Source organism: Podarcis melisellensis (assembly GCF_964234715.1).
Source record: "Podarcis melisellensis genome assembly, chromosome: 7".
Classification (NCBI taxonomy): Eukaryota; Metazoa; Chordata; class Lepidosauria; order Squamata; family Lacertidae; genus Podarcis; species Podarcis melisellensis.
The window spans coordinates 90,323,534-90,335,255 of record NC_138539.1 but is presented as its reverse complement, the minus strand read 5'-3'; the positions used below and the strand labels follow the sequence as shown (position 1 = coordinate 90,335,255).

Sequence of the window (11,722 nt, the reverse complement as noted above, 5' to 3'; positions counted from 1 at the left end):
CCGAGGCTGTAAAAGACCCCCCCCCCATAAATGCAGTGGACTCCCTCCCAGCATCAAGAGAATGAAAGCAAGAGATGTAGGAAGCAGAAGCTTGATGGCATTAACTGGTAAGTGCAGGGGAAACTGGCCACATGGCACTCTTCCTGTCCAGACATCTACTGGAAAGAGGCTTCTGCAGTGAGAACCCTTCTAACTGTCTAAAATGCTACAGGAAAGGAATGAATATATGAACTGCATATACAATTAAAGCACCCCCCCCCGCAAGAATCCTGGGAACCATTGTCTACCCTCTCGCAGCGCCTCACAATTCCCAGCCCCCTTAACAAACTAGAGTTTCCAGGAATCTCTAGTGGAGGAACTGGACTTTAAACGTGCTTTAAAAGTATGGCATGTGCAGTCTTGGACTTAGATGTGCTATGGGATTATTCAGCATTTTATCTAACAGCACTGCTCTCTGTCCTGGTGAGATGCCAGTTCCCTCTCGGGTGTTGACTGCTTGCTTGCGCTTTTGGGAGGAGTGCTGACTCCCTGGCAGTCCTTGCAGCTCCTCTGAATCACTCCAGACCACCTCGCCCTTGGAGGCAGAGGGGGGATTCCGAAACTTCAAAATTCTTTTTCTTTCTAAAGGTCTACAAACTGACGCAGGCAGCCGTTTCTCCTATTGAGAGTGTCATGCTCCTATGAACAGCATCTTACCAAAAGCACCATTTACTCAGAGGGTGCCATGAGGCATCTTGGGAGGCCATTGCACAAGAGGGGACTGAGGGCAAATGTGACAAGCTCTACAGCTGCTGCTGCTGCAGAGGCTCTGGCAATGAGAAGCACCGGGTGGGGGGGGGTTACATTTAGCATTAATATCACAGCCAACAGCTGCAGCATTAAGAGCCAACATGAAGCCAAGTGGATGTATTGTGCAAGACTTTCTCTTGAAAGTGTTACTTCAGGCAGCAATGATGTTTGTTGCAACTCCCCTGACACTTGCTGTAATTTGTAAACATGTAATACTCCCTGGATTTTGAGACTCTTAATCTCAGGGTCATTAGGCAAATGATTCCTGCATTGCCAGGGGTTGTACCAGGTGACCCTTGCGACCCCTTCCAACTTTACAGTCCTATGATTCTATGTGCGAATGAATATATGCAGGGAGAGCACTCAGAAATGCCTTCATACTTTTATGAGAACATTGACGCGGCAACACTGACCGTAACCACGACAAACACAATGTGTAGTGTAATGCTGTGTAATGGATGAAGTATTTCTCTGGATTCCCTTTTACAAGATTGCGTCTGACAATGAAAGACACATAGCTATTCTGTGCACCAGAACTTGGTCTGTACTGTGGTGCGTATGCACTTCACTCACTAATAAGAGGATCTCTGATGGATCAGGCCAGAATCCTGTTCCCACTGCAGCCACCCAGATGCCTATGCGAAGCCCACAAGCCGGACACGGAAGCCTGCAGCCTCAGATCCCGGAGGGGGTGTAAAACTGTAATGAGTAATAGCCATTGATAGCCTTATCCTCGCTGGACTTGTTTCAGCCCCTTTTTAAGCTGCCCATCTTTCTACACCTTGCAGTAGTGACTTCCATAGTTTAACTATGCACTGTGTTAAGTTCTTCCTTTTGTCTGTCCCGAATCCTCCAATATTCAGCTTCAGTGGGTGGCCCCTGACTTCCACCATTATGAAGGACAAATAGACAACAACTCTCCAGCCACTTTTCTCATGCTGTATATAAACGCCTTCCTCTGCCCTAGCTGCAACAAACATGTCAGGCGGCAGGCGCTGCAACCTTCCAGCGGCTTGACCTCACCCCCAAGGGTGCGCTCCTCCACTGTCTCCTGAGACAGACAGGTGCCAGAACACATAATTTCACACGTCTCACCATGCCCTGCCTCTTACTTTTTCTCTAAACGAAAAACCAACTGTTGTAATTTTTCCTCATAGGGGAAACAGTCAGTGTATGCTCTCTACTGCATCCCATTTTCACTAGCAGAAAATCTTTCTGGCACATGCCCCACATGTCAAGTCTAAAGTACGATGCTTCCCTAGCACAAACTGCAGTTCTCCCTCTTGTTGCCTTGCTGTGGTTCTACGTCTGACCTTGTGATCAGGCCTTTCTCTATTTTGGAGTCAAGTCTATGGGCTTTGCTGCTCCCATTCATCCAGGAGCATCATGGGTCACCCTGTGATACTGTCAGACTGGCCCAGTTCCATTTGCCTTCCTTGTGTGATGTGTCCAGTTATCACCTATGATGTTCTCTGAATCCCTTTTCAAAAGCTACTGAAAATGGAACACAGGATGCTAACCACCAATTTTCCATGGTTAAGATGCAAATGACTCTACATCCCATTTCTTAAAATGCCGCTGTGACAGTCTTTAACATTTCGTACATTTAATGCACATGACTCCCCACCCGCACCCCGGGAATCCTTGTTTCTGTGTCTTCTGTAGGGAGTCACTACCAGCTGTTACTGGGAGCTACATTCCAGGACCCCTCCCTCACTGTCACCCCAAATATATCTACTTCTCTACTTCCTGTTCCCACAAGAGTCTTGGCTGCTGCTGGGAAGTCATTGCAAAATGGCCAAGGTCCTTCCTTAGTAACAGGCCAGGAAAGTGATTGATGAGATTCCAGCTCAGGGTCATCTCTGTTGTTTACTCTTCCATCAGCTCAGGATGGAAGTGGGAAAGCAGGGACCAGCCGGCAGCCTCTTCCATGCAGAACCGCTCCTGGTTAATGCAAGGGACCTGAGCCAGCAAGATCCAAAGCGATTTTATGAGTTCCACTGCAATGTTCTTGTTGATGGATGCAGTTTGGCACTGTGCATTTCCACTGGGGAAATAAAAGTGGGTTATAAGCTGAATGAATGAGTGATATATTTATAGTATCTCTATACTGCTTTTCAGACAGACCTTACAAAGTGGTTCATGCAAGTTTATTACAAGAATAAGCATCTTCTTTTTTTAAAAAAAAGTTACAGGAAAATGGAGAAGACACCTTAAGAAAAATCTGTTACTGCTTCTTCTCCATTTCCCAGGGCAAGGTGGTCCTACAGATGCCCCTGTGGTGGCAGATGGGGGAGGCAGGGGCCACTCTGGAAGGTGGTGGCAATTTCCTAAGTTTCTTACTTTTGCACTTCCATATATTTCCCATGGGATGCAGGTGGGGCTGTGGGTTAAACCACAGAGCCTAGGACTTGCCGATCAGAAGGTCGGCAGTTTGAATCCCTGCGACGGGGTGAGCTCCTGTTGCTCGGTCCCTGCTCCTGCCAACCTAGCAGTTTGAAAGCACGTCAAAGTGCAAGTAGATCAACAGGTACCTCTCCGGCGGGAAGGTAAACGGTGTTTCCGTGCGCTGCTCTAGTTCGCCAGAAGTGGCTTAGTCATGCTGGCCACATGACCCGGAAGCTGTACGCCGGCTCCCTTGGCCAGTAAAGCGAGATGAGCGCCGCAACCCCAGAGTTGGCCATGACTGGACCTAATGGTCAGGGGTCCCTTTACCTTTACATTTCCCATAACTGACCTGAGTGAGCTGGTGTTATACGGCAGCAAAGAGACTGATCTCCCCACCCCAGTACCAAACCTGTTCTGTCATGAACTCAGAAGATGGCCTTTGGCAAGGCATGTTCTATCCCATCCCACCAGAAAATTGGGAATAGTAATATTGCCTAGTTCTTGTGCTCTGTCTTGTGCTATGGCTGCCTCATGGCCTGTGCCCTGTCTCAAGTGCTGTTCCTGGTCATGTTTTGAGAGACAGAGATATATGAAGTACAACCAAATCCATTCTGTTAAGCAGCCTTTTTGAAAAGGAAAGTGCTACGATCAGTCCACTCACTGCTTCAGACGTCAGAACACCGTTTTAAGAGATTAAAAGCAGCAGCAGCAGAACCTCCCTAGTGGACAGGTGAGGTAACCTCTGTTGAGAGCATGCACACATAAATATACAAGCAAGACCTGATGTTGTATACTGGCTCATCCAAACTTGCCTTTGTGTTGCCTTTCCTTGTCCAAGCACTTTTTTCTTTTGCCTGGCCTTTCCCCACAAAACCCCGCTCTTTGCTGCTGAATCAAAACAAACAGCAATCCATGGAAAAACTGAATTGCCCTTTGTTCTTATTCAGTGTTAAAGAGGCTTTCCAGGGGACAGGGGCAGACCTGATCTTTCAAATTTCAGTGGTGCTCTGAGCCAGGCCAAAATTGGGTATCCCTGCCTTTCGCCTTCTGTTCTGTGCATGCCCCAGGCCCTGCAACACCTCCCTCAGCTCAGCACACACTATGCGGGAACCCAGTCAGGCTCCCCTAAATCCACCTCTGCTTGCAAATCAGCGAGGCAACACAACACAAACAAAAAACTCCGAGATACAGACTGGGAAAGTGCGGGCCTGTGCTTAAGAAGTGTGGAGGGCTCCTAAGTTTGCACATGTGGCGCAATGGATAGGGAGCGCAAGAGAAGCAGAGTCCGCGCTGCCACCCGCAGCCAGACTCCCTTTTCTCGCGCGCTTCCCCACTGGAAGGCAGACACGTGTGGAGCGCCGCCCCTGGCGGAACGTCCGGGCTGCACGTGTGACCATTTCCCTGCTGCCAGGGATGAGGCGTCTCTTCGGGACGTTCCCTTGGCGGCGCGGGGGCGCCCGGGGTCTCCGTGAGGCGCTGCCCGGGGCTGAGGGCGGGTCGGGCGCGGCGGGGAAGCGGGAGCCGGGGGCGGAGGGCGCGCTGTTCCTCCGCAGCCGGGAGCCCCGCCTTCCGCCCCCTCCCGTGACTCCTCGGCCCCGGGAGGTTTCCTCCCGACGGGCGGCGTTTCCCTTCCCTTCCCGGAGCCGCCGTCCCCACCCAGCCCTGGCCGCCCGGAGGCCGTTATAAGCGCGGCGCGCCGAGGGCGGGAAGCTTCGCCCGCCAGGATGCGGCTCCTCGCCCGGCTCCTGCTGGCGGCGGCGGCGGCGCTGGCCGGCCGAGGCAGCAGCAGCGGCGTGGCGGCGGCGGCGGCCCCTTCGGGCGCGCAGTGCCTGGGCGCCGTGTGCTACGGCTTGTTCTGGGGGGCGCGCAGCTTCGCGCAGGCCAGCGAGGGGTGCGCGGCGGGCGGCGGGCACCTGATGACGGTGCGCTCGACGGTGGCGGCCGAGGCGGCGGCGGTGCTGCTGGGCGGCCGCGCGGGCGGCGCGTGGCTGGGCCTGCGGCTGCCCGACGGCTCGTCGTGCGTGGAGCCGGCCAAGCAGCTGCGCGGCTTCCTCTGGGTGACGGGCGACGAGCGCACGGACTACGAGGCCTGGGCCGAGGCGGCGGCGGCGGCGCCGTCGTGCGGCCCCCGCTGCGCGCTGCTGAACGAGCGGCTGAGCTGGGAGGAGCGCGCCTGCGACGCCGCCGCCGCCGGCTTCCTCTGCGAGTACAGCTACCCCGGCGGCACGTGCGGCCCGCTGGCGCTGCCCGCGCCCGCCCCCGCCGTCTCCTACCTGACGCCCTTCGGCGCCCGCGAGAGCGAGCTGCTGGCCGCCCCGCCGGGCACGACGGCCGAGGTGGCCGGCCTGGACGCCCGCCTGGAGTGCCGCGCGCCCGGGGGCGGCCCGGCGCGGTGGGGCTCGGCGGCGCCCGGCGCCTGGGACTGCCGGCTGGAGAACGGCGGCTGCCAGCAGCACTGCGTGGCCTCGGCCGACGCCCCCCTCTGCATGTGCAGCGAGGGCTACGCGCTGGGCGCCGACGGGCGGAGCTGCCTGGACGTGGACGACTGCCGGGCCGAGCCGAGCCCTTGCGAGCAGGAGTGCGTGAACACCCAGGGCGGCTTCGAGTGCCGCTGCCATGAAGCCTACGAGCTGGTCGAGGGCAGGTGCCTGCTGAAAAATCGCAAGTGCGAGGAGTTAATGTGCGAGCACGAATGTGCAGATGTCGAGGGAGAGTATGGGTGCATCTGCTCTGAAGGATATGTGCCCCATCCCCAAATGCCCAATAGGTGTGTGATGTTCTGCAATGAGACCAGCTGCCCAGCTGAGTGCGACCCTCACACCGGGGACACCTGCTACTGTGCAGATGGCTTTATCTTGCAAGACGACCCAGATGGGACAAAGGTCTGCATGGATATTGATGAGTGTGATTCTGGAAGTTGCCAGAAACTGGAGTGCATTAACGTGCCAGGCAGCTATATGTGTCTCTGTCCAGGTGGGCAGTTGTGCAAGGAACCGCCAGATGAAACAGAGTACTCTGGTGACGCTGAAACTTATTCCACACCCTCAGTTCCCTCTTTTATCCCACCCAAGGAGGAAGATGCTGGCAGAAACCAGGGGGTATTGATTGCTATCATTGTTAGTACTACATTGATGGTTGTAGCGTTAGTAGCGATTTTGTGCTACTTGGTGAAAAAACACTGCACTTTACCCACCGTAATGGATTACAAATGCCAACAACCCGAGACTGGGGTGCCATTGCAGCAAGTAGTCACCCCAAACAGCGCCTCTTCCTGACGGAAAATGTGGACCTTCACATGTGAGGGAAAGAAGTGGGAATGGGGGAGAGCTAAATTATTTGAATACTGGATGGGAAATGCCTGTGAATTCCCCTAGGAACTGCTGTGCAAATACCGCTTCTTGAGAGTGGTCCTACAAATGCCATGCACTGAGGTCAATGTCAGTGTGTGACACTTTCCTGTACATGAATCCCAAGGCAAGAGAGAAGGGGCAGCAGGAGGGCGTCTGGCCTGCATTCAGTGCTAGGACTTCTGCTCCAACTGCTTTTACTCCAGAAGCAGCATTCATGATTTCTTTTTCTCTCTCAACCAGACATGAAACTAACGGTGCCTTTCTTATAAAAATGACTTTTTTATAGTTTTGAAAACTTGGTTACCTAAAATAAAAAACAATAAAAAGGGGCTGTATTTTATTAGCATTGTTTTACAATGTATTGATACTGGTGTATTTCCAGTCTCCTTCATGCATCTGATAAAAGCTGTTTGCTACAAAGCTTATGCCACATCAACCACTTAGGATACAGAACTACTGTGCAACTCTCAATTTATTTTAATGGTCACTGTGTCAGTAGAACTTCTAATTAGGATCAATGTGTAGTTTTTATGTGGCAGGAGCAGTTTTGCATATTTGCAGTTAAGAAGGTGTGTTTTATGTAGCAGCAACATTAGGAAGCTCCCTTCCACTGAGTCAGACTGTTGGTCTATTTCAGTGGTTCCCAATTAGGGGTCAGAACGCACCCAGTGGATTCACGGCCCCATCCCTTGCCCCCCCCCTTTTTGGTCATTTTTGCATGATAATATCACAGATTTTATGGTCTGTTTTTTAGTAAACCTAAAAACCTTTACTTATTAGGGGCTCCCCCACATTTTGTTAAAAAAATGCTTTGCAGAGGTAACTACCATAGAGTAGAGGGTCCATGCCTTGGCTTTTGAAAAATAGGGGGTCCTCCATAATTACCTAATTGGGAACCACTGGTCTATCTTATTCATTATTGTTTGCCCAGAGATTCAGCGGGCCGTGGAGCTCTGCCCTACTTCCCACCTCGTCCCAGTGAAATATCTGTTTTACAATCTCATTTTCATGCTGTGGGGTTTTTTTGTTTTTGTTTTGCAAAACAACAAATTATTTAACATTGTCAATTTCAGAAACATAATCTGTAGTTATTCAAACATTTATTTTGTTGAACTGAATTATTTTGTCTTCATCCTTCATCCTTTTCCATTGCAAAATTTTCACTGATGTCTTTGAAAGTGGGTTCATGCCCTTTCCTCTTGCTTCTCCGTATCATGGTGTATCATAATCTGTATTATGGTGTTTAATGTCCTCATTTCGGACTTTTTTTATTAAAAAGGTGGTAAAATAGACTTCAGATCCAATTTTAAAACCAGTTCCAAATCAAGCCTAGAACATTAAGTTAAGCGCTTCACATTGGAAGAGCTGAACACAAATGTGAACTTCAGCAGGAGCCTGAAGAAGTCTGCTTTAAAGATGTATCTCATCTGTGCCTTTTGTGAGTTATGACTCCAGCCTCGCACTGTGTTCTTGGTAAAGAGTGAACAATCCTACAAAAACTCTAGCTGAGTTTAGGCTTTTTATTTGCTTGGCACAGTTCTGACTAAACAACCTTGATATTTCCGATTGTGTTAAAACGTGACTTTTTTAAAAAGTGAAAGTGAGTGGGAGAGGTATTTTTCATCAGCTGTTTTGTAAACTTCATAGTTGCAAGTATTTATTTATTTATGGGATATATATCATTGCAGAATAATGGTTCCATCCCATGGATGAATAATAAAATTTATATGAAAAGTACAATAGCCTTCAGATGCTGGACACAGGCTTGTGTGCCAGTCTACCATACTTCACTTGACAGAGACTGCAGTCCCGTCACACCTGGGAGTAAGCCTCACGCAATTCAGTGGTACTTCCACCTGAGTAGGTTGGGTTAGGATTGCAGCCTGATGCAAGGAATAGCCAGCCTCTCCCGCAGTTGGTCTGTACAATTATGAAAAACATTCACAAATATAAGTTAAATAAAAGCACATTAGCTTGATGCCTATCCTTGGTTAATAATGCTGTGATTGTGACAATACTGATTATACAATAATGGTTCTATAATATGATAAAATTTCTAAGGCCACAACTGTATGCTCGCCTGGAAGGAAGTCCTGTTGAACTTAATGGGGTTACTTTTGAGTAGACACATGGGACTGCACTGTTAGCATTAAGAAGAAACAGGGTGATAATCCAGCAACATTTCATTCATGGCTGATGCTGAACTGGTTTTTACTGCTAGATGAAGCAACAAAAGCTTTAGTTTGTTGATCAGTGGAGACAAATTTAAACTGGTGGGGTTTGAGTTTACATTTTATTTTAAGTTTACTTTAAAATAAGTGAGAAAGAAATAAGAGAAATAAGAGAGAAAAATACTGTACTATGGTAGATATGAACTTTTCCGCTAATAAACATGACTTTAAAGCTTTTTTCATTTATATTATGTAATATAAGCATCATAGGTGCCAGCTCCCTTGGGCCCTGGGTGCCCAAACACCCGCAAAATTCCCCATGAATTTCAGCACCCACAGGTGCAGGGCCACGCTGGCACTCCTGATAAGCATAATGTGGAATGAAAGCACATCATCACATGAAAAATAATTCCAGAACTTTTTCTAAGCTATTGCATTTGTAAACATATATGGCAGAGAGGTTCCTGTGTGCTTATAGGTACTGTAATTCTGCTTATATGAAGGAACGTTATCCAGGTATTAGCTGCTTTAGAAAACTCAATAGCTCCATTTAACACTTTTCCAAAAATTTCCTCTGGTAGTGTTAGCCTTTTTTTTTAAATCAAATTGTAAGTTATCTTCAGTATCTCAAAAAGGCACCATATTGTGGGGATTTGGTAATATTGCAATTCATCCCTAAATTTATTCAGTTAAAGCCAATTATTAATCAACTAAAAATCTTCATTTGGTTGTTAGCCTCAATTTCATTATATACACAGATCACACCAGAAAGGCCTGTTTGTTTTTAATACCAGGATACCCAGATTTGTGACTTGCTGTGGTGTTTTTTGCAGATGCAAATCATTTTCAGTAACACGGATCAATGTTGTAATTACCATATTTACTTGAATCTAATGCTCACCTTTTTTGGCCAAATTATGTTTCAAAAATTAAGGTTCGCATTAGATTCAATGGCACAATTACATTTGCCAGCATATATTTTTTCGTTTCAAGGTTGTGAAAACTGAGGTGTGCATTAGATTCAGTGGCACCTCAGACTTGAGTAAAGATGGTGCTTACCTTCCTCATCTCCTCTCCCTTCCCTGGGATCTGGTTTACCTAAAAACAATATAAAATACAACCAATTTTAATAAACATTCCAAAAAACAAAAGATAGAAAGAAAACTAATGCAAAACACTGATCAAATCTCTCTCTTTTAAAAAGAGCCCTCAGATAAGGATAACATCAAAGCAGCCAATTTGCCTCCATCAAAGCAAGTGAATATAAGCATATATGAGCTCATGGTCACAACTACTACCAATTAATTGTGGGGTTATCTTGTCTACCAAGATGGCATATGCAGAGCTCCCTAGGAGACTCTTAACATCCAGCAGCAAGAACTGACTAAACCTGCATTACTGATACAGAAAAGTGACTTTACACAAGAATATGTTAGTGACTTGACAGATGCTTTTCAAAAAGTTGAACATTGTGTGGCAAAAATGAGAGTGGAAAGGATGTAGTACTTTTCCATCCAGGAAGAAGTGACTCTGCAATTGGAAGAAATTGCCTAGCAAGAATGCAAAATGTATGTCTTAGCTAAAGAAGATTAGCTAATCTATCCTTGCAGATATGGAAAGGCTACTTCTGCCCTTTTGTAGAGAACCTTTACACTGATTTATTGACAGAAAAGAAGGTGACTTGGCTGCAAAGGCTGGCAACCACCTCAGGAGGAAGACACCCATGCCTTCTGAAGAGGGTCATGTCTTGGAGGAGGAATTGCCTGGAAATCCTAATGAATGAAATTACAGTAGCTGTTATTCTCTATATCCTTTTGCTGAGCTAGAGGTGCTGTGCTTTGCTCCTCCTTCCAGGAAGGAATCCAGTTTCCTCAGGGAGCATTCAAATGTTGGCAAGCTTCTCTTAGATATATATTCTCACCCCAAAACCTCGCAGCGGGTCAGTGCAGCTGCTCTTGCCAGGCAGCCTTGTGGAACCAAGGTGGTGATCATATTTCTTCATTCCCCCACACTTCCTTGGCTGCACTCCTTTGCTGTGTGAACATTCCTAGGTATTCTCGCTGTCTGAATGGGTCATTTTATTGCAAAAATAGAAATCTTCACACACTGTCTGAAAATGTGCAGGGCAACACAAAAACTACTGAATGATGATTTGACAATGCTGTTGTCTGGATGCTTCATAAAAAGCATGAGAAGACTTTTGTGGAGGCAGTTCAAGTTAGTTGACTGGAATATTGTTGGATGCCGGTCATGGCTGTACTATCAAAGGGCTTAAGGGTACCTCTCTGAAAAGATGGAAAACCTATTTTCTAAAACAGACATGGCTAACATGTCCCCCTTCACATGTTATACTACAACTCCTCTCAACACAAGGGCATTGTGTTGGCTGCTCCTGCTCTAAAGGTTCCTATGCAAGTCTTTGGGTGAAATGTCATATGATAGTCAGGCAGGAGTTAGGCAGTTGGTATTCTCTGTTTTTCTCCACCAAATGGGCAGCTGAGCATTTTGTAATGGCATTGTTTTAATAGCTGGCAGAGAAAGTATTTTTTTGTAGGAAGCCTGGATTTTTTTATCTTCATGTAAGCTTTGGGGTTTAGATTAGTTTTAAAACATTTGATTACAGAGAGTTAACTATTGTCTCTCTATGAATGCGTGTTGGTTGTCCTGTGTGCATTGAGTTCCACCTGCCAGGCGCTTTTCTTGCACCAGCCCCACGGAAATGAGTGGAAGCTGCCTGCCTGTGCTCTCGCATATCACCCCTACCTCACTTTTCACTATATTCACAAAATGGCATAGAAAAAGGAGAGAAAAGAATAAACATACGGGATAGAACATTTGAAACATCAGAAAATAGAAAAAACGACAGCTTTCATAGTGCTAATTGTTGTTGCTAACTTATTTATACCCTGCTTTCCCCCCTGATGGGACTCAAAGTAGTTTACAGATTAAAAACAAGATGCAAAGGCATCTTGAAAGTGTATTAAACAAAAGGCTGCATTGGAAGACTGCAGTTTTGACCAGATG

The 11,722-nt window shown here is 47.5% G+C and overlaps 1 protein-coding gene across 1 annotated transcript; it reads left to right on the top strand.

The window, feature by feature from the left end:
• Positions 1-4,558: 4,558 nt before the first annotated feature.
• THBD (thrombomodulin) lies at positions 4,559-8,511 on the top strand. The gene is given in 2 exon segments (XM_081917838.1): positions 4,559-4,719; positions 4,722-8,511. Coding segments are annotated over 2 exon segments (1,860 nt in total). The 5' UTR covers positions 4,559-4,590; the 3' UTR covers positions 6,453-8,511.
• Positions 8,512-11,722: the final 3,211 nt, after the last annotated feature.